At 46.8% G+C, this 25,567-nt stretch overlaps 1 protein-coding gene across 5 annotated transcripts in view; it reads left to right on the top strand.

Annotated features, from left to right (window-relative positions):
* LOC109896663 (endochitinase A) overlaps positions 1-25,567 on the top strand; it is a 71,659-nt gene that overhangs the window by 35,188 nt on the left and 10,904 nt on the right. For 2 of the 5 annotated variants that reach the window (XM_031797461.1, XM_031797466.1), the window contains exons 6-14: positions 1,589-1,747; positions 3,919-4,137; positions 5,355-5,455; positions 6,335-6,443; positions 7,408-7,470; positions 11,595-11,834; positions 22,688-22,758; positions 24,321-24,431; positions 24,515-24,612. In XM_031797461.1, the coding sequence (XP_031653321.1) occupies positions 1,589-1,747; positions 3,919-4,137; positions 5,355-5,455; positions 6,335-6,443; positions 7,408-7,470; positions 11,595-11,834; positions 22,688-22,758; positions 24,321-24,431; positions 24,515-24,612 (1,171 nt within the window). The remainder of the gene's footprint in view (positions 1-1,588; positions 1,748-3,918; positions 4,138-5,354; positions 5,456-6,334; positions 6,444-7,407; positions 7,471-11,594; positions 11,835-22,687; positions 22,759-24,320; positions 24,432-24,514; positions 24,613-25,567) is intronic. The other 3 variants (XM_031797463.1, XM_031797462.1, XM_031797464.1) reach the window with 3 other exon arrangements.

Here is a 25,567-nt window from a genome sequence, read left to right as displayed (position 1 = left end):
ATGGGGACACAGAGGAACCTTGTCTTGGCTGACTCCTTCCTGCCCTGCCTGGCCTTGCCCCCACGCCCCCCTATCCACCAACACCACAGTCCCGACTCCGTAGCACTCCTCAGAATGATGGCTGACTTGACAGCAGCAATATGCTTTAAAGTGTCAAGTCAAGTCCCTCCATTGTCTCTCTGAGTAGAGAGCCGAGGCACTGGAATGCACAATGGTGTGTGTGTGTGTATGTCTGTGTGTGTGTGTGTGTGTGTGTGTGTGTGTGTGTGTGTGTGTGTGTGTGTGTGTGTGTGTGTGTGTGTGTGTGTGTGTGTGTGTGTGTGTGTGTGTGTGTGTGTGTGTGTGTGCGTGCCATCAGACGTAAAGGAGCTGAGTTTGTGTGTTCTTTATTTGCGTGTGTATATATTATGTGTGTCTGCTATCTGTTGTACATGTCCATATGAAAGAAGAAGAGCTCATTCTCTGAGGCTGTCATCATGACAGAAACCCTCAGCACACCATTTTCAGTTACCGTTACAAAAAAAGGCAAAGAAAACAGGGGTGTTTTGACTGTTTTGAGAAGAGTCAAGTAAAGAGTGATTTAAGGGCGGACGTTTGGCCTGTCCTGTGAGTGAGGTATGTGGTAATGAGGGCTTAGAGGGAGAGCGTGGCTCCTGTGTGTATAGTACCATCTCCCGTAGCCCCAGGGTCTGACTGGCTCTGTGTAGGCTGACACAGACTCCACCTGGGGGGGCATCCTCTCCCGTGGAGGTCCTGGTTTGGTGGTGGGGGTGGAGGGTTGATGACACTGGCTCAGGGCAAGAAGGAGTGGGAGTTTGTTGGGTGTCTGGGTGAAGTGTGTGTTTGTTGTGTGTGCATGGGTATGATACCGAGCCGTCTCTGTGAAGCCTAGAGGGGACAGGCAGTCAGGCACTACTTGAGTTACAACCAGGTGTTGGAACCAGTTCAGGGAGCAGCGAAAACCCATTTTTCTTTTAGAGGAATGGAAACAGAACCGGGAAAGAAAGTGATCTCTAGTGTTGCAGAACAGAACAACCACTACTTTTAAATCTTGAACCAGTTAATAATGTAATAATGTAAATTTTTGATCACATTTTTTCCCCCTAATGTCTAATATATATTGTAATTCTGTAATTCAGTGAAGTCATGATGCTAGTAATAGCATAAACATATTCCAATTCACATCATGTCATGATGCTCAGCACTTCAAGCCAAGCCCCCTCCACGTCCACCCCTCTCTCTTGCTCTCTCCCCACCCGTAAAATTTCAGTCACATCTCTCGCCTGCACTTATTTGTTCTCAAACATGTAAACAACTAGCTTACACGTTCTAAAGCAAGCTGCTCTACCCACATTTCTTGGTGGACTAAATGAAAGAACTATGTTGATTTCACAGGGTAAAAAAAGAACGAAAATGAACTTTTTGGGGGTTCGAACCGGTTCAGAACTTTATTATGCTGGTCGGAACACTTTAAATAAATAAATAGGAGTTCTGCTCAGAACGGATCCTCTATTTCTATTGCATCACGTAACACAGTACAGTAGTATGTTCTCTATGTGATATGCCCAACCTGCTTGTGCTGTTTCAGGTGGCAGTGACACAGTGTCCTCCTGGTCCCGCTGTTCTCAGGTCAGCTCTAGCCAGTCCCATGTGTTTGATGAACTGGAGGCCATCGCCCCGCGGACCGGCTCCTGTCTGTCCCTAGACCAGCCACTCAGCCCAGCAGACTGCAGCCCACCTGGTACAGGTCCTGTACACCCACATTATGTCACACCTGTCAAGGGTCTACAAAATGATTACATCAGAAACGTGCTCTATATTTATGTCAAACATGTGCTCCTCTAACTGTAGACACTTGGAAAAGAAGAGCTTTGTTGTATGCCATTGGCTTTTTACTTTGTATCAAAGTTGGTGAATTAACCGTAATTTTTTTTAGAGCAAGTGAATGCTTAACCAGCTACTTGTGGAATGTACCTGATGTTTAGAGTTGTTTCTACCTGGGCAGTCTATGGTTTTAAAATGAATTTGCATTATTTAGACAGTTATGTCACTGCAAAGGTCACGGCCCCTGATCGTCTTTTTCCTATTTGTTGTTGTGGCCATGTTTGTCTGAACACCATTAATGATACATGCTCTCCTTCCTCAGCCTCTCTAATGTAATGGACTGGGGTGTGACGGTGATGTGTGTATCTCAGCGCTCTGTTGTGGAACAGTGTGTCACGTCTTTGTGTGTGTACAGTAAATGCGTGTGTGTCTGTGTGTGTGTCTCCTGAGGTTGGTCAGTTCAGTGAGCTGCGAAGTGGAACATTACCCAACGCAGACAGTGATTTTCTCACTCACTGAGGACTTCCTCAAGCTTCTCTCATCCCCTCTAATCCCTGACAAGGTGTTTAGGATGTTTAACCTGCTCGCTTGACCTGAACCTCCGTCTGACCTCCATGACCTTTGCCCTGAGGATGTGCTGGGATCATGTCAGTGGTGTAACATCTTCCTCAATTGACAAATAAAGACATCTATTATCAGTATAGAGCCTGGAAAGCAAATACATGTAAAACTGTCTTAAACTGACTGACCTCTTAAACTTTGCTACTGACTCACAGGCATCTAAGTGTGTATGGCCACTCTCCATCTGGGTGGCAGTATAGCTAGTTAACACTTTAATCACAGGGTTAGACCTTTGTTACCTGTAACAGTGTGTCTTTACAATGGGTTGCATTCTCATGGCTAATGAGGGGGTTAACTCCCAGCCTAACTGAAAGTGTGTCATCACAATGTGTTTCACCACGGGACTTCCTTCACCACAACTCCTTAATCAATCAGACAGCCAGTTCCCTTTTTTTCTCACCTGAAGGGGTTTACCTGACAAACAGAAACACACCCAGAGACACACGCAATGCATTGTGGAGGCAGGAGAATTCCCTGGGCCATGGGAAGGCAACCCTGGTCCTAGAGGTCCACAGGCACCAGGTGTGTTGAATCACTGAACTGAGGAATTAGCTCGGTTGGTCAGGTGTGGTGCCTAGTTGGAACGTCATCCTGCAGTACCTCCATCACTCCAGGAACAGGGTTGTCTTCCCCTGATCTAGGTGGAATTCATTTCAAGTCGCTCAAAGTCTCTAAAAGTTAGTCGCTCAAAGGACATACTGTAAAAAAAGCTGTACTGTACTTAACAACTAGAAAACTATCCAGATGTGATACTTTTTATGCACTATAAAACACAATGCATTCCACTATGGCTGTGAGATGGTGGGACTGAGATTACATTGAGAGGAGAAGCAGGGTTGACCTGCAGCGGAGCGTGATATGAGGCAGCTCCAGCCCAGCAGCTGTGTGAAATCCCCTCCCAGGGAACAGCAGCTCCACACCCTGCTCTCTGCCTGGACGGCGTGGGCCGAGGATTTGCATGGGCAGGGAGCCCACACTGTTACTGATCCCCTTTTAATTGGCCGTGACAGAGAACTTTGGAGCCTAGGACTGAGGGGGTGGAGCTGGAGGGTTGTCAGTCATATTTGCACACACACCTCACTGATCCATACAACAGGACTATTTCCTCTACCTCTAATCTGGTTCAGAGAGGCTCTCTGGCCTATCCCTGGTTATCCAGGGGTCCCTGTGATCTGGTCCTGACTAATGTATTATTTGTTGAGTCCCTTGTAGCTCAGTTGGTAGAGCATGTCTCTTGCAACACCAGGGTTGTGGGTTTGCATCCCACAGGGGATCAGCATGAAAATGTATGTATGTTCTCTGGATAAGAGTATCTGCTAAATGTCAAGAAAGAAAATTAAATGAGTTAGTAGATGGACTGACTAATGCCATGGACTCCATTAGTCCATTTTTAATGCTTTAGTTCTGATGTGTTGGATCTGCTGTTTCACATAATGCTTCAGTTGTCCTGTATACTGTATGCCACCTCTGCAGAGATGTCCCCAGGCCTGGCTGCTCTGACAGTGGGCTGTGACTCAGGGGACCTGGGCTCCCTGTCCCGTGTGCAGCTCCTGCTCCTGGACCGGTCGGACCCTGTGGAGCCCCACTGGCTCGCTGGTCAGGACATGTACTCCCCAACAGAAGACGGAACAACAGGCCACACAGCGGCGCTCCGAGCCAGAAGACCTCTGAGTCCAACGCTGTATACTACAGGTATCCCTGATTTACAACTCAACACCCAACCCAGTCTGTGATTCATTTGCGTGTCAGTGAATGTGATTGGACTGACACATGTCTTTATATACACACTGTGTTTGAGACATTGTCTCAATAAGATTAGATGAAAACTCACTCCTTCAACAGTTTCTGTAACATCAGTTACAATGAGCCAGGCTATGACCTTTGATAGAAACAGAAAACCCGTTGATTTCACAACAGGGAAAATCCAGACAGAGGAGTATTCTGTAGAATAGCCTGGACAGGGGAATACCAAGCAGCGTTATGGGTGTGTGCCTGCCAGTCGTTGGCCGGCCTTGAGAGTAATGTCTTTACAGTGTGAACCGCCTCTCATCTGCTCCCAGGCATGCTGCTGCAGGCTCTTAACTGAAAGGCCATAAAGATATGGAGGCTCATTTCTGGCTTTGGCAAAACGTTTTATTGGGATATGATATGCCATATTAATAAAGATCAAACCGCTTCGCATTTACCATTAACCTGGAGACCTGAGCCCAGACACACAAAAGTATCTCGTTTAACAATGGCACAATCTGGATGTGATTGTGTCTGTGCGGCACGCGCATATCACTCTGGGTGATGCAAGAAATGGCATAGAAAGTTGACCAAACGTCCCGTAAATTGGTAAAAGGAACACAAGTGGTCGATGAGCAAACTGTTGGAAATAAGCACATCATATTGTAGTTTTATAGGCAAACAAAATATGTATAACTTGTTTTCCATGATATTGACAAAACTATTGCTCAGTGTGATGATTCTCCTCTGAATTGGCAATGGCCTTGAATACAGTCATTGAATCAAACTAAATCCTCTTCACTCGGTGACGCATCCCTGTGGCATGCCTGGAGATGTAGACACTGCAGGGAGGTCGTCTGTCTGTCCTCCTAGGTGTGTCTCCAGAACAATGTTTTCCCATTCTGTGTTTGCACCTGGCACGCTTCTGCGAGACAGGTGCTCCTCCATGTTTCCCCCCCCCCTCTTTTTATATCAGCATTTGCAGAGAGATTAGGAACCATACTTTTGACTAATACATGGCATTACTCATATCGGTGCACTCAAACACAAAGGAAAACACACGCGCAAGCGTGTACATCGGGCACGCTGGCACGCGCACACAAGATCTATCTAGTATGTGTCTTCAAATTGATGTGTGTGTGCGTGCCTGCATGGATGTGTGTGTGTGTTGTTGTTGTCAGGCGTCCTGCAGCCCCTCACAGCTGGCAGCTGTGGAGACGGCAGTGTGTCTGAGAGGTGTGTCGCCACAGGCAAAGTCCAGGGACAGGGTGAGCACACAATGGTGAGTGTCTGTAGGCCCTCCCCTAAACTATCCCTCACAACAACCTCCCCCCCCCCTTGTGGCTTTCATCCGTCTCCTTAAATGACTATTGTACATTGTTGTTTAAACACAGACTATACAAACACACAGACACTGACTGAGACAAAGACCTCTATTTACAGTATAAACTTGAACTGGCGTGAATTTATAACTGCCATCCCGGATCAAGCAGCCAAATTGTTGTTGATAATTGAAACACACTATAACAACAGTGAGAGAAGCGTGCAGTGCAGCAGGTGTGTAGTTAATCAGTCACAGGCCACCGGAGGGTGACTGTACCACTGAAAGAGCAGACAGCCTATTTACACCACGCTCCACTCAGCCCACTGCTCTATCCAAACGGGGGACCACTCACTCACACTTAGATGAGGCTCTATACAGGGGGGACTCTTTTGGAGGATGCGCCACTGGTGGGATGGATCAGACAGGGTCAGGGGTGAGGGGTCAGGGGGTAAACGCAGCGCTGCGAGTGCCGGGGTGCAGTGGAATGGATGCAGGTGCTCCACGCGATCGACTATTCATCTCTTTATGATGGAGGAGAGAGCTTCCTCTGCTCTCTGAAAGGCTCAATGTGTCTTATAAGCCCCCTGTGATTTTGTCTAACCACAATGAAAGGTTCTGAGTACCCGGGGCATGATTCACATTAGGCTATTTGCATACTGGACCACTAATACATCACATGTTTAGAGTCTAGTGTGCTGGTACGGGATTGGCACGCATTATGTGGTTATAATGTTTGTTTTTTTGTAATAGTCATGCCTGATTGGTCAATATGGATTGAACACAGGTCAGAATGAATAATGTGATCGTCGTGTCGCGGTTTTATGCTTGTGTTTTCAGCAGTCCCACAACGAGGATGGTTCCAGGTCACCATCGTCATGGATCAGTGATTCCAGTCCATCAGGCACCATATCCGGGTCCACCAGTTCCCAATGCGAGTCCTGCTGTGGTACTGCATCGTATAACTCTTATCACATCCACACTGAAGGAACATGATCTCTTAACAACCTTATTGATTTGATTTCCTAATCATTGTACTTCAGCTTGCTCTGCATATTATGCATTTGACCCTTTTCTCTGAAACGAAGCATACAGCTCAGGAAACCCTTAACAGCTATCTTTAATCAGTCAATACCTACAAGAGGCTGTCCATAACATGAGTGTTTGGTCTCTGTAAAAGCCCCCTCTGTCCATACTAGAGCGGGTCTTATTCAAAGCCATTGTGTTCTTACTGTCACCGCTGTGTTTGGCCGTGTTTCTCTGCGTCCGGTACATTTAAGCCTGATAATCCTCCGTAGAGCCGGCTGGCGAGCAGAGTGGTCCTCTCCTGTGTGGCCGTCTTGTGTACACTGATGAATAATGGGTTCAAAGGCAGAGCAAGTACTGTAGGACCAGAAACACAGAGAAAACAGGCTTCACAGGAAGGAAAGGGAAAGGAAGGATCAATTGGGTTTGACTTTGACCCCCTTCCCATTTCTCTCTCTTCGGTGAAGCAGAGACACTCTTTTTAAGCTAAAACTTTCTCCCCATTCAATTTCTCCTTTTCCCTTTTCCCTCTCTTCACTTTCTCCTCTATTTCACCACACCTGTGATCATGCCATGTGTTTTAACGCTGAGTGACTCTCCTGTATCAGTCATTGTGTTATGTTGGCCCTAATGGCCCGTGGCTCGCCGTGTTGCGGCTCAGTGACAGCACCATTATAAACCCAGTGGTCGTACCTGTGATTCAACGGCCGTGCATGAAGGCCACCGTACTTAGCCGTTAACTATGACCAAGGGCACAGTAACATGTAACATGTCCTCTTGGCTCCACTGCTTGTTGTCTGATGTCAGGACACCATGACTGGTGGGTTACACTCCCTGGTCAGATACCAGGAGCTGTGTCACATGACTACATCTATGTTAACTTACAGATGGGGAGGAGTCCGAGGGAAGTGACCAAACCAGCCAGGCCCTTACCTCCTTAAATGACAGGGGTGAGTGACATTTTAGTGAGATGTCTTAATGTGGGATAGTAAAGTTTTCCCACTGTATTATTACCTCTATTTTACACGCCTGCAATGGAACGCTCATAATGCTCATTGGACATAAGACAGCCGTTTGTTGTGGTGGAGACCTAAACATCCCGTAACCCCAAAACACGGTCTTATTTACTGCAGCTCTGCGAGAACAAACTTGTCACATAAAAAACAAGATGTCATCCCAGGTATCCTTGGTGATGGTCTGTGTGTTCGTGCACAATGACCTCTGGGAGTCCAAAGACATGGTCAGAGCCCAGGAGAGGGTCATGGGGAGGGCGCTGAGGGGTCAGCCCCGGGGTCAGCGAGACTTTGAGAGGTGCCCAGTGTGTGGGATGGCTTTGTGTGGCCATAGGTTAGGTGAGATTGGGTTTCCAAGCGGAGGAACGGCACAGTTAAAACTCTCAATAGAGCTCCCTAAGTAGTCCATAGAATGAAACTGTTAGGGCTCAATGTGACACTATGGGGACAGCATTGTAGGATGACAGCATGTTGTGCCATCTGAATTTACGAATGCAAAAAGGATTTTGACCTAAAAGTATGCATCCAAATAAAGAATATACGACAAATGTGAAATACAGACCCTGTTGTCGTAGTTATTTGTTATAACAGGTTTATAGCTTTATAATGTGGCTTGTTCCAAACAATGTCCACCTGTGCATGATCCAATAGGCAGAATACAGGCCAATGCCACTTAGGCCACTTAGGTCACTCCTGTGTTTACCCCAGAGTTTAGCATTCAGCTGTAACTGAAGCCGTTAGCGCCCTAAGTGAATATCGTTATGAGCCGGGGCCACAAAAAGGACTAATCTGGACTGACCCTGGTAGATTGTTCCGGAAGGCTTCGGGGAGCCACTAGCTGGACAGATTAGGGCCGGTGAAAGAGAAGGGAAAGACACTGGAGTAGAGATTAGTCGTGTTCCTCCACCCCCCCCCCCCCCCCCCACCCCCCAGAGGACCACACACTGACAATGTAGCTGTGTCACCATTGTCTCTAAACCACTGTCACTGTGGGCTCAGAGGCCATTGTCTCCTCCAAAATCCACCATAATTTTCTCTCCCTCCTTGCCCTTTTTCAAACCTGGATTCATCCAGGCCCTTTGATTGGCACTTGTCAGCGGCTGATAGAGAGGATGACGTGTTGGAAAACGAACCGGCCAATAAAGGAGACCTGAAAAGGCCAATCCCTCCCCATGAATAATAATCTGGACGGATTTGCCTTTTTCCTCCGCCCCTCCCTTTATTCCAGCCTTTCTTCTGGACAGATAGAGGAGTCGAGGCTCTGGGTGGCATCGGTGAATGGCACTGATTGTTTCACTGACGCTCATCCTTTTCTCAAACACACAAAGAAAAAGATACAAGTCCAACCTTCCTGCCTCTTCATGGTGGACTGGATGTTGGGGTGTTTCTGTGTGGAGGGGCAGTCAATGTGTGTATTTTTGTGTTCAGGGGCAGAGCCGGCCAGAGGGGGGGTGGTGTGTGATTTTTTTTTTTTTGTCTTCGGTGGCCTTTTGAGATCAGGGAGGGGATTTGACTTGGCTACACACAGCCAAATCCAGCTATCTGCCACGATTCAGATGGCTCTGTTGGTATGGTAACCTGGTCTGTGTGTTTTAGATGGTTTCTAAGCAGGCCACTGTCTTGTTTCCAGCTTGAACTGACCAGTAATCACTCCCCAGCATTCACGGATTAGGCCATGTTAGAATAGGAGCTTTCAGAAAGGAAGGTACCAAATTATTCATGAAGCTTTTACTTTGTATCCAGAATGTCTCAGAGTCGCTATGTTTAAAATGATCAGTCTAGTTGGTCTTGTCCAATAATGAACATCAATATATTATGAAATGTGTTCATGTAAGATTTTAAAGCGCTTGCACAAATGCATCATTTCAGATAGCAATTGAACTAACATTTTGTCACCGTTCCTTCTACTTTCATGGTGTATAGGCATGCATTCTATACAGTATGATATCATTTGTATTATCCATCTCCTTGGTCCTTCCAATTTCATTTAAATAAATCATCTAAACATGATTGATGTTGCACACAAATAAAATGTTGTATCGGTGGACAGTATTTTACTGCCCAAAAGCCTTTGTTATTGAGAATGGTGCCCGACACAGAAACTGAAGTAGAGATGTGATTGTGTTCACTGTGGTGGAAGACGGATTGTCAAATGAGACATGACTATATCCATCTGAGCTGCTGACCTCTGACCTTTCAGCACAATATATGATATATGATGACAGCCTGTGACGTTTTTGATGAAAGATAGATTTGAACCCTATCACTCTAGTTGGTCAAGCTTTCTCCTGATCGTAAGGTCTAACTAACACCATCCTAATGCTGAAATGCCTGAAACTGTTACACAAGTAACACTTATGGTTAAGAATGACTACAATAGTTTTTTTTTAAAAGAAGGAACTTGTAATCACAATCCAAGCCTCGATGTACCTTGAGTCTTCATTGATGGCACTCGTTGTCCCTGCACTTCCAGGCCAGGAAGTGCATTATTCTGACATTTCATTGGCAGATAATGGGACTCCTAATTGGTGGCCAGTGCCAAATCGACTGAGTGGTTAAGTTTCCCGAAGGGAGGGTCCCTCTTTCAGTTAGGATGTGTAAAGAACAGAGGAGTGAAGATGTGATGTGACTGGGATGTTTAGGGAGGACAAAGAGGTGAACGTGTGTTTGTGATGGGGGGGGGGGGAGTGGTTGCAAAGTGATTTCTTAAGTAGCAAGATATATGTACACAAATGCAGAACACCTAGCATGTTGACTTTCAAAGTGCTTTGTGGAACTCTACTAGGCACACAACAGTAATATTAAACTAAGTGGGTCAGCATCATGAAAATACAATAACCAGTGAATGAGTACCACAAACAAGAAGGTACCAAACCTTAACCATAAACAGTGTTAGTTCTCATAGATCTGCTTATGGGGATATGAATGCAATATGATGACCTCTCAGACTCAGATGGGCTTTGAAATCTGCCCAATGCCATGAGATTGCCTTCCAGACTCATATCAAACATCTCCAATCGAAAATCAAATCAAGAGTCGGCTTTCTAATCCGCAACAAAGCCTTCTTCACTCACGCCGCCAAGCTTACCCTAGTAAAACTGACTATCCTACCGATCCTCGACTTCGGCGATGTCATCTACAAAATGGCTTCCAACACTCTACTCAGCAAACTGGATGCAGTTTATCACAGTGCCATCCGTTTTGTCACTAAAGCACCTTATACCACCCACCACTGCGACTTGTATGCTCTAGTCGGCTGGCCCTCGCTACATATTCGTCGCCAGACCCACTGGCTCCAGGTCATCTACAAGTCCATGCTAGGTAAAGCTCCGCCTTATCTCAGCTCACTGGTCACGATGGCAACACTCATCCGTAGCATGCGCTCCAGCAGGTGTATCTCACTGATCATCCCTAAAGCCAACACCTCATTTGGCCGCCTTTCGTTCCAGTTCTCTGCTGCCTGTGACTGGAACGAATTGCAAAAATCGCTGAAGTTGGAGACTTTTATCTCCCTCACCAACTTCAAACATCAGCTATCGCTGCAGCTGTACATAGTCTATTGGTAAATAGCCCACCCTTTTTCACCTACCTCATCCCCATACTGTTTTTATTTATTTACTTTTCTGCCCTTTTGCACACCAATATCTCTACCTGTACATGACCATCTGATCATTCATCACTCCAGTGTTAATCTGCAAAATTGTAATTATTCGCCTACCTCCTCATGCCTTCTGCACACATTGTATATAGACTCCCCCTTTGTTTTCTACTGTGTTATTGACTTGTTAATTGTTTACTCCATGTGTAACTCTTTGTTGTCTGCTCACACTGCTATGCTTTATCTTGGCCAGGTCGCAGTTGCAAATGAGAACTTGTTCTCAACTAGCCTACCTGGTTAAATAAAGGTGTTCTCAACTAGCCTACCTGGTTAAATAAAGGTGTTCTCAACTAGCCTACCTGGTTAAATAAAGGTGTTCTCAACTAGCCTACCTGGTTAAATAAAGGTGAAATAAAAAGAAATATAAAAAAAAATGATTCTCCATCTCTGTGTCCCCATCCAGGCCCCAGCCCAGACCAGGGGGTTCCAGTGAAGGAGGAGCCTGGTTGCCCTGATTGGGGGGAGCGAGGCTGGGCTTCCACAGGGGCCAGGAGAAGGCCAGGGAGGCTGGAGCGCAGGATTAGGGAGAAGGAGCGAAAAAGGGAGGAGAGAAAGACAAAGGTGCTAAACATCTACTCCAGACTCCAGGACAGCGGGCCCCTCCAGCCCAGCCGCAACAGGGGCCGCTCCAGGTTTGAGGACTGTGAGTCCACTCACACATTTAAAACCCCAAACTGCCAACCGACACACATTGATCTGCCCAAAGCCTCTTACCATAAGGGAGCATGTTAGCAAAACACAAACGCATCTACACTCAACACTGCGGCCTCTCAACTTTAAAAAATAATTTTTCTCCCCAACACAATTTTCCTTTAGTCCAGAGCACAGCAGTTGATTTCACCATTTTAATTAGCTGCTTTGTAAACAGTTCTTCAGTTCTTCAGTTTCTCCCAAATGTCCAATTTCTGTCATGCCACCCATTGTCACTGCACCGAGCCTGGCAAGTCCCACAATGAGCCTCTACACCTCGGGTCAAGGTTAAGGGGGTGGGGCCCCCAGACTGGTCCCTAGGTCAGGGTTTCTCCTGTGTGCACAGTCACTTGTCTGATTGGACAGGTTCATTCAGCCAGTAGTAAACCAAGAGGAAGAACCCTGCAGCTGTCCTTCCACACAACAAAAGGAAGGTTTTTACCAATGATGAGCTTTTGTGTTTGTGTGTGTGGTGGGGAGAGGGAACTGTTTCTCTTTCATAAGTGTGTATTGGCTTCAACTATTTCTCAGATCTCAGCTCATTTGATATTTTTAGCAGTCGTGTTCAAGCATCATGTTTATGTCTGCTGGTGTTACTTTCTGTTTGTCTTTGTGGGTTTGTGTGACAATGAGTGTCAGTGTGTGTGTTTGCACATGTGTGCGGGCTGCTGCCCCTCGCTCAGACACGTGGAAACGTGTCCCCTCATTAGGGGCTGAAAGGCACTAATTGGCCTTAATTGGCACCCTCTCGTCTGGCACTGACCACTGGCCAAAGCACTCCCAGAGAGACGCCTCTCAACGCACTCCTCCCTCGTTCCATTCTTCCTCTATGCACTTTTCTCCCACTTTCTTCTTTTACTTCCCCATTCATCCATCCATCCTACCATCCATCCATCCATCCTTCCTACCCCTAGACATTCACTTTCTCTAGTGCCTCTGTTTGTGCCACACTCCCTGTTTCCCATCAAAAGTACATATCTGTGTTATCACAGTAGTAGAGACACCGTAGATTGTATACAGTAAGAATAAGCAATAGCGGAGTGATGATTGTTTTCATACAGATAAGAGCGGGGTCAGGTCTGAACCTCACTGTTTTCCTAGTAGGCTAGGAACATACAATGCCTGTGTTGACTGAGTGCATGATTGTTTTGGATAGATACGCAAGAGGGATGACTGTAAGTGCATGCAGGGAGACTGGTGTCCACTCAGAGCTCCATTGTGTGCTGTTGTCCCATGGAGTGCTGCTCAGTAGCTGTACCTGTGCTGCTGGCGTCAGTGACTCACTCTGCCAGGGTCTCTGATGAATGTCAGTGTTGATGGGGAACACCTGGCGGCCCCGTGACTGCACCACCTCAGCCCTGCCCCCCGGACGCCACTCAGCCTCCCGTGTATTAGCGTTCTATTCAGTTAGGTGGGGAATCCACTGCAGTCGTTTGCTCTGTTGTTTTCACCGCAATGAATAGCTTCTCAATTAATGAGCAAGGGAGACCAATCACTTAGAAAAGAGGGTGTGTGTGTATGTGTGTCTGCACGCATGCGCCTGTGTCTGTGTGTATATGTATGTATCTGTGTGTGTGTCGGTGTGTGTGTGTGTGTGTGTGTGCCCGTGCGCTAGGGTACAGTGCCTTTATGTAACGGCTGTTTGCTCAGCCTTTGATCTAGAATACCTCTGTGTATTTACCATTACCGCCAAATGACTGGACAAACAAACAGCCAGCCTATTGATGAGCATCAGCGTGGAATATGCACGTTAGCTGCCGCTGTTTTCAAAGAGCGCAGAGAAGGAGAGAGGCAGAGAGCGGCAAAGTGAATCTGTCAAAGAGTCTATTATATGGTGTCTGAACAGAGAGGGCCCTCCACAATGGCTTTATTAATGGCATAATGTCAAGGAGAGGCTGGGCAATAATAACACAGAATTTGGCTTTGTCAGCTTATCAGTACAGATCAGTTATAGCAGATGATTAGAGGCTTTGAGGACTTATCTTTGTGGATCTGTGTGTGTGCGTGTGTAGCAGCGCTAGGTGATTGGACTTAGGTGTGTGTGTGTGTGTGTGTGTGTGTGTGTGTGTGTGTGTGTGTGTGTGTGTGTGTGTGTGTGTGTGTGTGTGTGTGTGTGTGTGTGTGTGTGTGTGTGTAGCAGCGCTAGGTGATTGGACTTAGGTGTGTGTGTGTGTGTGTGTGTGTGTGTGTGTGTGTGTGTGTGTGTGTGTGTGTGTGTGTGTGTGTGTGTGTGTGTGTGTGTGTGTGAGCTGTGGTTTGTGGTGAGGTGGGTGGCGTGCTGCCAGGGTCGGGAGTGTGGCGCTGCATGTGTCTTTGTTTGTTTTCCTGACACAGACTTTTCCCCCTCATCCTTTTGGGGAAAGTGAAGGGGCGGAGCCACGGGTCCATGGAGCAATAATGAGGCCTGTTGCCAAATTCTGCCCCCCCGCTGAATTCACCATGCTCAAAGGGACTGGAGCACACTGCCAAATTCTCCTCCGACTCAAAAGAGATGTTGAATAATATTTGGACGCGTTATTAAAGAATCACGAAATGTTGATGAACTATCCTGTAAATATGGTTCTAAGTTTGTTTCATGGAAAACGATAACATAATGTAATCGTCATTGATGAATTGGCTAGTCTGGCCATGAATCCTTAGCTACTGCTGTTCCAAGACTAGAGGAAATGTACAGTATGTTTAAGTAATGTCCGACCCCCTGTCTAACAGTTGCGTGTGGATATGGACATTGTCTTAGACACACACTCTCTGTGAATGAGTTTCAACATTGAGTGGAGCTCAGGAATTAAAGGACGGATTATCTCCTCCTGCACCTCCTACTGGCCTACTGAAGCTCTCAACTTCCTGCTTGTATAATGCTGTTACTGTAACATTTAGTCTTCATATAAACCTCATTGGTCGCTCCATTGTGTAATTAATAAACTTAAATATACTCTAGAATCATATCATGGAACAATCTAGACCAGTTTGATTGAATTAATGTCAGTGACTGGATGATTTTATCATCATCATACAACATGTCAAACTACTCAAACTATAATGAAGCTTTGATTTATTTTAAGAATGTAGAACTTGCACTCATGTCATGTTTTGACGCTACAGAATGAAAAGATCATAGCACTTAAAGAGCTTAAAACCCAACGTATCCCCAAATGTTCCCACGTAGTCTGTCTGTTGTATTACCGTCACAGTGGCTAACGTTTGAGCCTAGCCAACGGCATGGAAAATCCATGCTCATTACATGAATGTAATTACTCTAAATACAGGTTTTTAATCAGACACTGTGCGGGTTAGTTTGGGCTCTGTCGTTCTCCCGCTGGAAAAACGGGGTCATTTCTCGTCTAGCACTGAATGTGACCTTTGTTTGGGGAATTATGGATACTTTATACATGTGATGATGAGCAGAAACAAAGGTCTGGGATTAAGCGGGGAAGAGAGGGAGCGAAATAAACAAGAGGACAACACGTGATATAACACAATAGAACCACAGTCCTGACACTGTTTACATATTTCCTGACTATAATGTACGGTATTGAGAGTTTGTTGTTGCAGTCATTCAGTTATTCCGACTTAACCTAGATTTCGATCAGAAATAACGGTTATATGCAAACTACTTTCTCACTTTGAATGAGGATCGTTTTGTTCAGGTTGTGACTCTGTGAGAAAGTATTAATCAGGCGGTCATGAATGCCTGCATGGCGTCAGATCAGCAATCAGGCCGTTTGTCATCTGTCAGCTGGAGACATTGACAGGGATGTCCAAGTGTGTGTTAAATGAGATGTGACTGGTGGCTTTTCGCCGCCGGCGGACCGACGGTGGACGTCTTTGTGGTGACTGAAGAAACTGAACAAAAAGCAGCAAAACAAACGGCAGTAAAAGTGAACCTCCTTGCTCATCATCATCATCACGTCCCCATTGTTCCTCCCTCAATCGCTACTGAATCGCCTCACTCTCATTACAGATTACAGCTTCAGCGGAGTGACTCTCCCCTTTCTCTCGCCTTTCTGTGCCACGGTCCTTCTCTTGATTAACATTTTCTGCTAGGCTTCACACCAAAGGCACAACCTGTGTGCTTTAAAGGCCATCTGAAAAAAAAGTCATCATGCGCTGGAGTGGAATCAGATAAGGCTATCTGGCAGGAGGTTTTAGTGCCTGGGCTTTGTCCCGCTCCTCCACCCGCCTTCGCTTCCTCCCTCAATCTCTCACTCCACTGCACCTTTTGTCCGGCTGATTTCCCGACGGAGTGGCCTCCTCAGTCGCAGACCCCCTGATCTCCCTCCAGCACGGACTGCTGTGTGTGTGTGTGTGTGTGTGTGTGTGTGTGTGTGTGTGTGTGTGTGTGTGTGTGTGTGTGTGTGTGTGTGTGTGTGTGTGTGTGTGTGTGTGTGTGTGTGTGTGTGTAAAAGTGAGTGCCTGTGGGCACACATCAGGCCTGAGAGGTGCAATTCAGAGGCCCAGGAAAGAGAAGCAGGCCTGGGATAGAGAAAGAGAGAGAGCGTGGTAGAAATAGAGTCCCCATTAGGGGGTTGGAGCACTACCTACCAGGGACAGGACTGATGGGACCTGCCTCAGCCCGCCATCATGCTAAAGAGAGGAGACAGGGGATCCATTTACTCTGTTACAGAAGCTGTCAATTCACTTTATTGGATTGATCAGTGCACTGATCCAGGCAGTGGTGTGTGTGTGTGTGTGTCTATTGAAGAGAGTTAGATTGGGGTCTGGGGGCTAGCTAATACCCATCCCAGACGCTGCTCGGGGACCAAACGTGTGACTCGTGGGTCTCAGCGAAAGCCCCTCATCGTCACAGATATTTGCAAACAGATGTACACAGCTCCTCCGCAGGTTTTGATCAATCAAGCTTTAACAAGTCAAGTTGTCTGGATGCGAATGTAACAATTTGCATGTGAAAGGCGGAGGCTGCGGAAGGCCTGGTTTTGATTAGGCCTAAGCAGATAAATGGCAGATTGAAACGGCCCCCTGCAACCGGGGAGCAACCCAGAGGTCCAGGGGTTTAAGTCAGACTGATATAAACTCTGTTTCTGCTACTTTCTTCTGCTACCCAATGAATAGATCCATTATTCAGTGGACTCTTTCTCATCTCTACTGAATTCAAGTGGAAGCAGCTTAAAGAGCTCTCCCCTTCACTCCGCTTCTCTTCTCTCCCCTTCTCTTCTCTCCCCTCCGCTTCTCTCCCCTTCTCTTCTCAACCCTTCTCTCCCCTTCTCTTCTCAACCCTTCTCTCCCCTTCTCTTCTCTCCCCTTCTCTCCCCTTCTCTTCTCTCCCCTTCTCTCCCCTTCTCTTCTCTTCTCTCCCCTTCTCATCTCTCCCCTTCTCTTCTCTCCCCTTCTCTCCCCTTCTCTTCTCTCCCTTTCTCTCCGCTTCTCTTCTCTCCCCTTCTCTCCACTTCTCTTCTCTCCCTTCTCTCCCCTTCTCTTCTCTCCCCTTCTCTCCCCTTTTCTCCCCTTCTCTCTGCTTCTCTTCTCTCCCCTTCTCTCCCCTTCTCTCCGCTTCTCTTCTCTCCCCTTCTCTCCACTTCTCTTCTCTCCCCTTCTCTCCCCTTCTCTTCTCTCCCCTTCTCTCCGCTTCTCTTCTCTCCCCTTCTCTCCGCTTCTCTCTCTCTCCCCTTCTCTCCCCTTCTCTTCTCTCCCCTTCTCTCCCCTTCTCTTCTCTCCCCTTCTCTCCCCTTCTCTCTGCTTCTCTTCTCTCCGCTTCTCTTCTCTCCCCTTCTCTCCGCTTCCCTCCTCTCCCTTTCTCTTCCGCTTCTCTTCTCTCCCCTTCTCTCCCTTCTCTCCGCTTCTCTTCTCCCCCTCTCTCTCCGCTTCTCTCTCCCCTTCTTCTCTTCCGCTTCTCTTCTCTCCCTTCTCTCCGCTTCTCTTCTCTCCCCTTCTCTCCCCTTCTCTCCGCTTCTCTTCTCTCCCCTTCTTTCCGCTTCTCTTCTCTCCCCTTCTCTCCGCTTCTCTTCTCTCCCCTTCTCTCCCCTTCTCCTCGCTTCTCTTCTCTCCCCTTCTCTCCCTTCTCTCCCCTTCTCTCCCCTTCTCTCTGCTTCTCTTCTCTCCCCTTCTCTCCCATTCTCGCTGCTTCTCTTCTCTCCGCTTCTCTTCTCTCCCCTTCTCTCCGCTTCCCTTCTCTCCCCTTTTCTCTCCGCTTCTCTTCTCTCCCCTTCTCTCCGCTTCTCTTCTCTCCCCTTCTCTCCCCTTCTCTTCTCTCCCCTTCTCTCCCCTTTTCTCCCTTCTCTCTGCTTCTCTTCTCTCCCCTTCTCTCCCCTTCTCTCCGCTTCTCTTCTCTCCCCTTCTCTCCACTTCTCTTCTCTCCCCTTCTCTCCCCTTCTTCTCTCCCCTTCTCTCCGCTTCTCTTCTCTCCCTTCTCTCCTTCTCTTCTCCCTTCTCTCCCCTTCTCTTCTCCTCCTCCCTTCCTTCTCTCCCTCTCTCCCCTTCTCTCTGCTTCTCTCCCCTTCTCTCTGCTTTCTTCTCTACCTTCTCTCCCTTTCTCTGCTTCTCTTCTCTCCGCTTCTTCTCTCCCCTTTCTCTCCGCTTCCCTCTCCCTTCTCTCCGCTTCTCTTCTCTCCCTTCTCTCCCCTTCTCTCCGCTTCTCTTCTCTTCCCTTCTCTCCGCTTCTCTCTCTCCCCTTCTTTCCGCTTCTCTTCTCTCCCCTCTCTCCGCTTCTCTTCCTCTCTCACCTTCTCTCCCCTTCTCTCCGCTTCTCTTCTATCCCCTTCTCTCCGCTTCTCTCCCGCTTCTCTTCTCTCCCCTCCTCTCCCCTTCTCTCCGCTTCTCTTCTCTCCCCTTCTCTCCGCTTCTCTTCCCTTCTCTTCTCTCCCCTTCTCTTCTCTCCCCTTCTCTCCGCTTCTCTCCCCTTCTCTTCTCTCCCCTTCCTCTTCTCTCCGCCTTCCTCTCCGCTTCTCTTCTCTCCCCCTTCTCCCGCTTCTCTTCTCTCCCCTTCTCTTCTCTCCCCTTCTCTCCGCTTCTCTCCCCTTCTCTTCTCTCCCCCTTCTCTTCTCTCCCTTCTCTCCGCTTCTCTCCCCTTCTCTCTCCGCTTCTCTTCTCTTCCCCTTCTCTTCTCTCCCCTTCTCTCCGCTTCTCTCCCCTCATTCTCTCTCTCCCCTTCTCTCCGCTTCTCTTCTCTCCCCCTTCTCTCCGCTTCTCTTCTCTCCCCTTCTCTCCCGGCTCTCTTCTCTCCCCTTCTCTCCCTTCTCCTCGCTCTCTCTCCCCTTCTCAATCCCCTCTCATCTCCGCTTCTCTCTCGCCCCATTCTCTTACTCTCCCCTTCTCTCCGCTTCTCTCCACCTTCCTCTTCTCTCCCCTTTCTCTCTCTCCCCTTCTCTTCTCTCCCTTCTCTCCCTCTTCCCCTTCTCTCCCCTTCTCTCGCTTCTCTCCGATCTTCTCTTCTCTCCCCTCATCTTCCGCTTCTCTTTCTCTCCCCTTCTCTCCGCTTCTCTTCTACTCCCCTTCTCTCCGACTTCTCTTCTCTCCCCTTCTCTCCCCCTTCTCTCTCAGCTTCTTCTCCCCTTCTCTCCGCTTCTCTTCTCTCCCCTTCTCTTCTCTCCCCCTTCTCTTACCGCTTCTCTCACCCTCTCTCCTCTTCTCTCTCTCCGCTTCTCTCCCCTTCTCTTCTCTCCCCTTCTCATCACGTCTCTCTCTCTTCCCTTCTCTCCGCTTCTCTTTCTCTCCCCTTCTCTCCCCTTCTCCTCGCTTCTCTTCTCTCCCCTTCTCTCCGCTTCTCTCCCCTTCTCTCCCCTTCTCTTCTCTCCGCTTCTCTCCCCTTCTCTTCTCTCCCCTTCTCTCCGCTTCTCTTCTCTCCCCTTCTCTCCGCTTCTCTTCTCTCCCCTTCTCTCCCCTTCTCCTCGCTTCTCTTCTCTCCCCTTCTCTCCGCTTCTCTCCCCTTCTCTCCGCTTCTCTTCTCGCCCCTTCTCTTCTCTCCCCTTCTCTCCGCTTCTCTCCCCTTCTCTTCTCTCCCCTTCTCTCCGCTTCTCTTCTCTCTCCCCTTCTCTCCGCTTCTCTTCTCTCCGCTTCTCTTCTCTCCCCTTCTCTCCGCTTCTCTCCCCTTCTCTCCGCTTCTCTTCTCTCCCCTTCTCTTCTCTCCCCTTCTCTCCCCTTCCTCTTCTCTCCCCGTCTCTCTGCTTCTCTTCACTCCCCTTCTCTCCCCTTCTCTCCGCTTCTCTTCTCTCCCCTTCTCTCCCCTTCTCTCCCCTTCTCTTCTCTCCCCTTCTCTCTGCTTCTCTTCTCTCCCCTTCTCTCCCCTTCTCTCCGCTTCTCTTCTCTCCCATTCTCTCCCCTTCTCTCCCCTTCTCTTCTCTCCCCTTCTCTTCTCTCCCCTTCTCTCCGCTTCTCTTCTCTCCCCTTCTCTCCGCTTCTCTTCTCTCTCCTTCTCTCCGCTTCTCTTCTCTCCCCTTCTCTCCCCTTCTCTCCGCTTCTCTTCTCTCCCCTTCTCTCCCCTTTCTCCTTTCTGCTGCTTTCTCTTCTCCTCCTCCAGATAAGCTTTCTGAAATTGACGTGGATGTGTGATTAGCCATTAAAGCAAATGAGCTGTAGTCCCTTCAGTTGCCATCTGAAATGTTGATCACTGTAGACTTGTGGCATCCTCAACATCCGTATATATACAGTTGAAGTCGGAAGTTTACATACACCTTAGCCAAAAACATTTAAATTCAGTTTTTTCACATATCCTGACATTTAATCCTTGTAAAACCTCCCTGTCTTAGTTCAGTTAGGATCACCACTTTATTTGAAGAATGTGAAATGTCAGAATAATAGTATAGAGAATGATTTATTTCAGCTTTTATTTCTTCACATTCCCAGTGAGTCAGAAGTTTACATACACTCAATTAGTATTTGGTAGCATTGCCTTTAAATTGTTTAACTTGGGTCAAACGTTTCAGGTAGCCTTCCACAAGCTTCCCACAATAAGTTGGGTGAATTTTGACACATTTCTCCTGACAGAGCTGGTGTAACTCAATCAGGTTTATAGGCTTCCTTGCTCGCATACGCTTTTTCAGTTCTGCCCACACATTTTCTATAGGATTGAGGTCAGGGCTTGTGATGGCCACTCCAATACATTGACTTTGTTATCCTTAAGCCATTTTGCCACAACTATGGAAGTATGCTTGGGGTCATTGTCCATTTGGAAGACCCATTTGCAACCAAGCTTTAACTTCCTGACTGATGTCTTGAGATGTTGCTTCAATATAACCACATTAGTGTCCTTCCTCATGAAGCCATCTATTTTTTGAAGTGCACCAGCCCCTCCTGCAGAAATGCATCCCCACAACATGATGCTGCCACCCCCGTGCTTCACGGTTGGGATGGTGTTCTTCGGGCTTGCAAGCCTCCCCCTTTTTCCTCCAAACATAACGATGGTCATTATAGCCAAAGTTATCTATTTTTGTTTCATCAGCCCAGACGACATTTCTCCAAAAAGTATGATCTTTGTCCCCATGTGCAGTTGCAAACCATAGTCGGTTTTGGAGCAGTAGCTTCTTCCTTGCTGAGCGGCCTTTCAGGTTATGTCGATATAGGACTCATTTTACTGTGGATATCGATACTTTCATACCTGTTTCCTCCAGCATCTTCACAAGGTCCTTTGCTGTTGTTCTGGGATTGATTTGCACTTTTCGCACGAAAGTAAATTAATCTCTAGGAGATCAAACGCATCTCCTTCCAGAGCGGTGTGACGGCTATGTGGTCCCATGGTGTTTATACTTGCGTACTATTGTTTGTACAGATGAACGTGGTACCTTCAGGCATTTGGAAATTGCTCCCAAGGATGAACCAGACTTGTGGAAATCTACACATTTTTTTTTAAGGTCTTGACTGATTTCTTTCGATTTTCCCATGATGTCAAGCAAAGAGGCACTGAGTTTGAAGGTAGACCTTGAAATACATCCACAGGTACACCTCCAATTGACTCAAATTATGTCAATTAGCCTATCAGAAGCTTCTAAAGCCATGACATGATTTTCTGGAATTTTCCAAGCTGTTTAAAGGCACAGTCAACTTAGTGTATGTAAACTTCTGACCCACTGGAATTGTGACACAGTGAAATAATCTGTCTTTAAACAATTGTTGGAAAAATGACTTGTGTCATGCACAAAGTAGATGTCCTAACTGACTTGCCAAAATTATAGTTTGTTAACAAGAAATTTGTGGAGTGGTTGAAAAATGTGTATGTAAACTTCTGACATCAACTGTACATAATTTCTCAAATGTGGACTACGTGCTCAAATCCTTTTACTTGAATTAAACGTTTCCCCTAAAGTGGGTTATGATGCCTGTTTCTCTTAGTCAATCAATACATTGACCTCAGCTGATCCCAGGTCTGTAAAAACTCCTCTCTCTCTACACACACGAAGACCCCAGCAGCCAAGTGCCACAGGAGGCCCCTGAGTGTGCTGCCTGCCCGGCTGGGAACCCCAGTGAACACACTGGTCCTTATTTTCCCCCACCACCACCTTCAGAGGGATGCTGCTGGCCTTCCCATTGATAAAGACCAGACTCTCACACGCACAGACACATACACATACACACTCCTGAATCCTGGCATACTGTATATCTAGATATTATAAGAAAACGTTCAAAAATCTCACAGATGTCTTGTGATCAGTATGAAATAAGATATAAACCCAGTTTGAGATAACATTAAGTTTATATTTCAGTTTGGTGATGTGTGAGGATTTGTAAGCAGTGGATTTGAATTGAACACTATAGCAGAGGGTTGTGTGTGGCTTCTCTTCCTGCTAGAGAGCCTGTTAAACACAGAGGTTTGTATTTACTCTCTTCTTCCTTCTTCTCCTCTTCCTTTCTTTCTTGCAGTCGACTTCTTGGCAAAGTATTGCATTTTCAGCCAGGAGAAGCTGGCAGAATACAAAAGGGCTTTTGAAGCGGTAAGTGAAAGGGGATTTAAACCCTCTCTGTTCACACTATGCCTCAGATACACTCCCTCTTTCTTCCTTGTTTTCCGTCTTTCTCTAGTTCTTACTCTCTCTCTCTCTCCTTTTCACTCTTCCTGTCTCTCTCTTTCTCTAGTTCTTACTCTCTCTCTCCATTTCACTATTCCTGCCTCCCTCTTTCTCTAGTTCTTACTCTCTCTCTCTCCTTTTCACTCTTCCTGTCTCTCTTTCTCTAGTTCTTACTCTCTCTCTCTCCATTTCACTATTCCTGCCTCCCTCTTTCTCTAGTTCTTACTCTCTCTCTCTCTCCATTTCACTATTCCTGTCTCTCTTTCTCTAGTTCTTACTCTCTCTCTCTCTCTCCATTTCACTATTCCTGTCTCTCTCTTTCTCTAGTTCTTACTCTCTCTCTCTCCATTTCACTATTCCTGTCTCCCTCTTTCTCTAGTTCTTACTCTCTCTCTCTCTCCATTTCACTATTCCTGTCTCTCTCTTTCTCTAGTTCTTACTCTCTCTCTCTCTCCATTTCACTATTCCTGTCTCTCTCTTTCTCTAGTTCTTACTCTCTCTCCATTTCACTATTCCTGCCTCCCTCTTTCTCTAGTTCTTACTCTCTCTCTCTCCTTTTCACTCTTCCTGTCTCTCTTTCTCTAGTTCTTACTCTCTCTCTCTCCATTTCACTATTCCTGCCTCCCTCTTTCTCTAGTTCTTACTCTCTCTCTCTCCATTTCACTATTCCTGTCTCTCTCTTTCTCTAGTTCTTACTCTCTCTCTCTCTCCATTTCACTATTCCTGTCTCTCTCTTTCTCTAGTTCTTACTCTCTCTCTCTCCATTTCACTATTCCTGTCTCCCTCTTTCTCTAGTTCTTACTCTCTCTCTCTCCATTTCACTATTCCTGTCTCTCTCTTTCTCTAGTTCTTACTCTCTCTCTCTCTCTCCATTTCACTATTCCTGTCTCTCTCTTTCTCTAGTTCTTACTCTCTCTCTCTCTCCATTTCACTATTCCTGTCTCTCTCTTTCTCTAGTTCTTACTCTCTCTCTCTCCATTTCACTATTCTTGCCTCCCTCTTTCTCTAGTTCTTACTCTCTCTCTCTCCTTTTCACTCTTCCTGTCTCTCTCTTTCTCTAGTTCTTACTCTCTCTCTCTCCATTTCACTATTCCTGCCTCCCTCTTTCTCTAGTTCTTACTCTCTCTCTCTCCATTTCACTATTCCTGTCTCTCTCTTTCTCTAGTTCTTACTCTCTCTCTCTCTCCATTTCACTATTCCTGTCTCTCTCTTTCTCTAGTTCTTACTCTCTCTCTCTCCATTTCACTATTCCTGTCTCTCTCTTTCTCTAGTTCTTACTCTCTCTCTCTCTCCATTTCACTATTCCTGTCTCTCTCTTTCTCTAGTTCTTACTCTCTCTCTCTCTCCATTTCACTATTCCTGTCTCTCTCTTTCTCTAGTTCTTACTCTCTCTCTCCATTTCACTATTCCTGTCTCTATTGTTTCTAACTTTGCTAACATGATGATGTTGTTGTTGTTGATGATAATGTTGATGATGATCCCTTCAGGTTGACAGTGATGCTGATGGTTACATTTCCTGCCTGCAAGTGCTGCTGGCACTAAAGAAGATCATCCCTCCAGAGCTGCTAACTGATGAAGAAGAGATATATGTCTACAGGGTAAATGCAATACACACAACACACGCACACACATACACACAACATCTTCCGTATCACTTTGACCATGATGGTTTTTCTCTCAGATCCTGGAGATGGTGGATTTCAGGGTGACAGATGGACTTACAGACCTGAGGCTCTTTGCTGTGATTGCGAGCCTGGCGCAGAAAATAGCTACCATGGAGTGAGTAGTCCAAGTCACTAAAATCCAACTCCCTTTTCGTGATGAGGTCGGAAGAGGTGTCACTGACCACCTCACCATAAATAAGAATAATAGTGTGTATGTATGCATCGGTATGTCTGTCCACTGTGTATGCGTCAGTATGTCTGTCCACTGTGTATGCATCGGTATGTCTGTCCACTGTGTATGCGTCAGTATGTCTGTCCACTGTGTATGCGTCAGTATGTCTGTCCACTGTGTATGCGTCAGTATGTCTGTCCACTGTTTATGCATCGGTATGTCTGTCCACTGTTTATGCATCGGTATGTCTGTCCACTGTGTATGTCTGTCCACTGTGTATGCGTTAGTATGTCTGTCCACTGTGTATGTCTGTCCACTGTGTATGCGTTAGTATGTCTGTCCACTGTTTATGCGTCAGTATGTCTGTCCACTGTGTATGCGTCAGTATGTCTGTCCACTGTGTATGTCTGTCCACTGTGTATGCGTTAGTATGTCTGTCCACTGTTTATGCGTCAGTATGTCTGTCCACTGTGTATGCGTCAGTATGTCTGTCCACTGTGTATGTCTGTCCACTGTGTATGCGTTAGTATGTCTGTCCACTGTTTATGCGTCAGTATGTCTGTCCACTGTTTATGTGTCAGTATGTCTCTCCACTGTGTATGTCTGTCCACTGTGTATGTGTCAGTATGTCTGTCCACTGTTTATGCGTCAGTATGTCTGTCCACTGTTTATGTGTCAGTATGTCTCTCCACTGTGTATGTCTGTCCACTGTGTATGTATCAGTATGTCTGTCCACTGTGTATGCGTCAGTATGTCTCTCCACTGTGTATGTCTGTCCACTGTGTATGTGTCAGTATGTCTGTCCACTGTGTAGGCATCGGTATGTCTGTCCACTGTGTATGTGTCAGTATGTCTGTCCACTGTGTAGGCATCGGTATGTCTGTCCACTGTGTATGCA

This window comes from Oncorhynchus kisutch, linkage group LG19, assembly GCF_002021735.2.
Source record: "Oncorhynchus kisutch isolate 150728-3 linkage group LG19, Okis_V2, whole genome shotgun sequence".
NCBI classification, from domain to species: Eukaryota; Metazoa; Chordata; class Actinopteri; order Salmoniformes; family Salmonidae; genus Oncorhynchus; species Oncorhynchus kisutch.
This window is presented reverse-complemented; position numbering and strand designations above follow the sequence as displayed.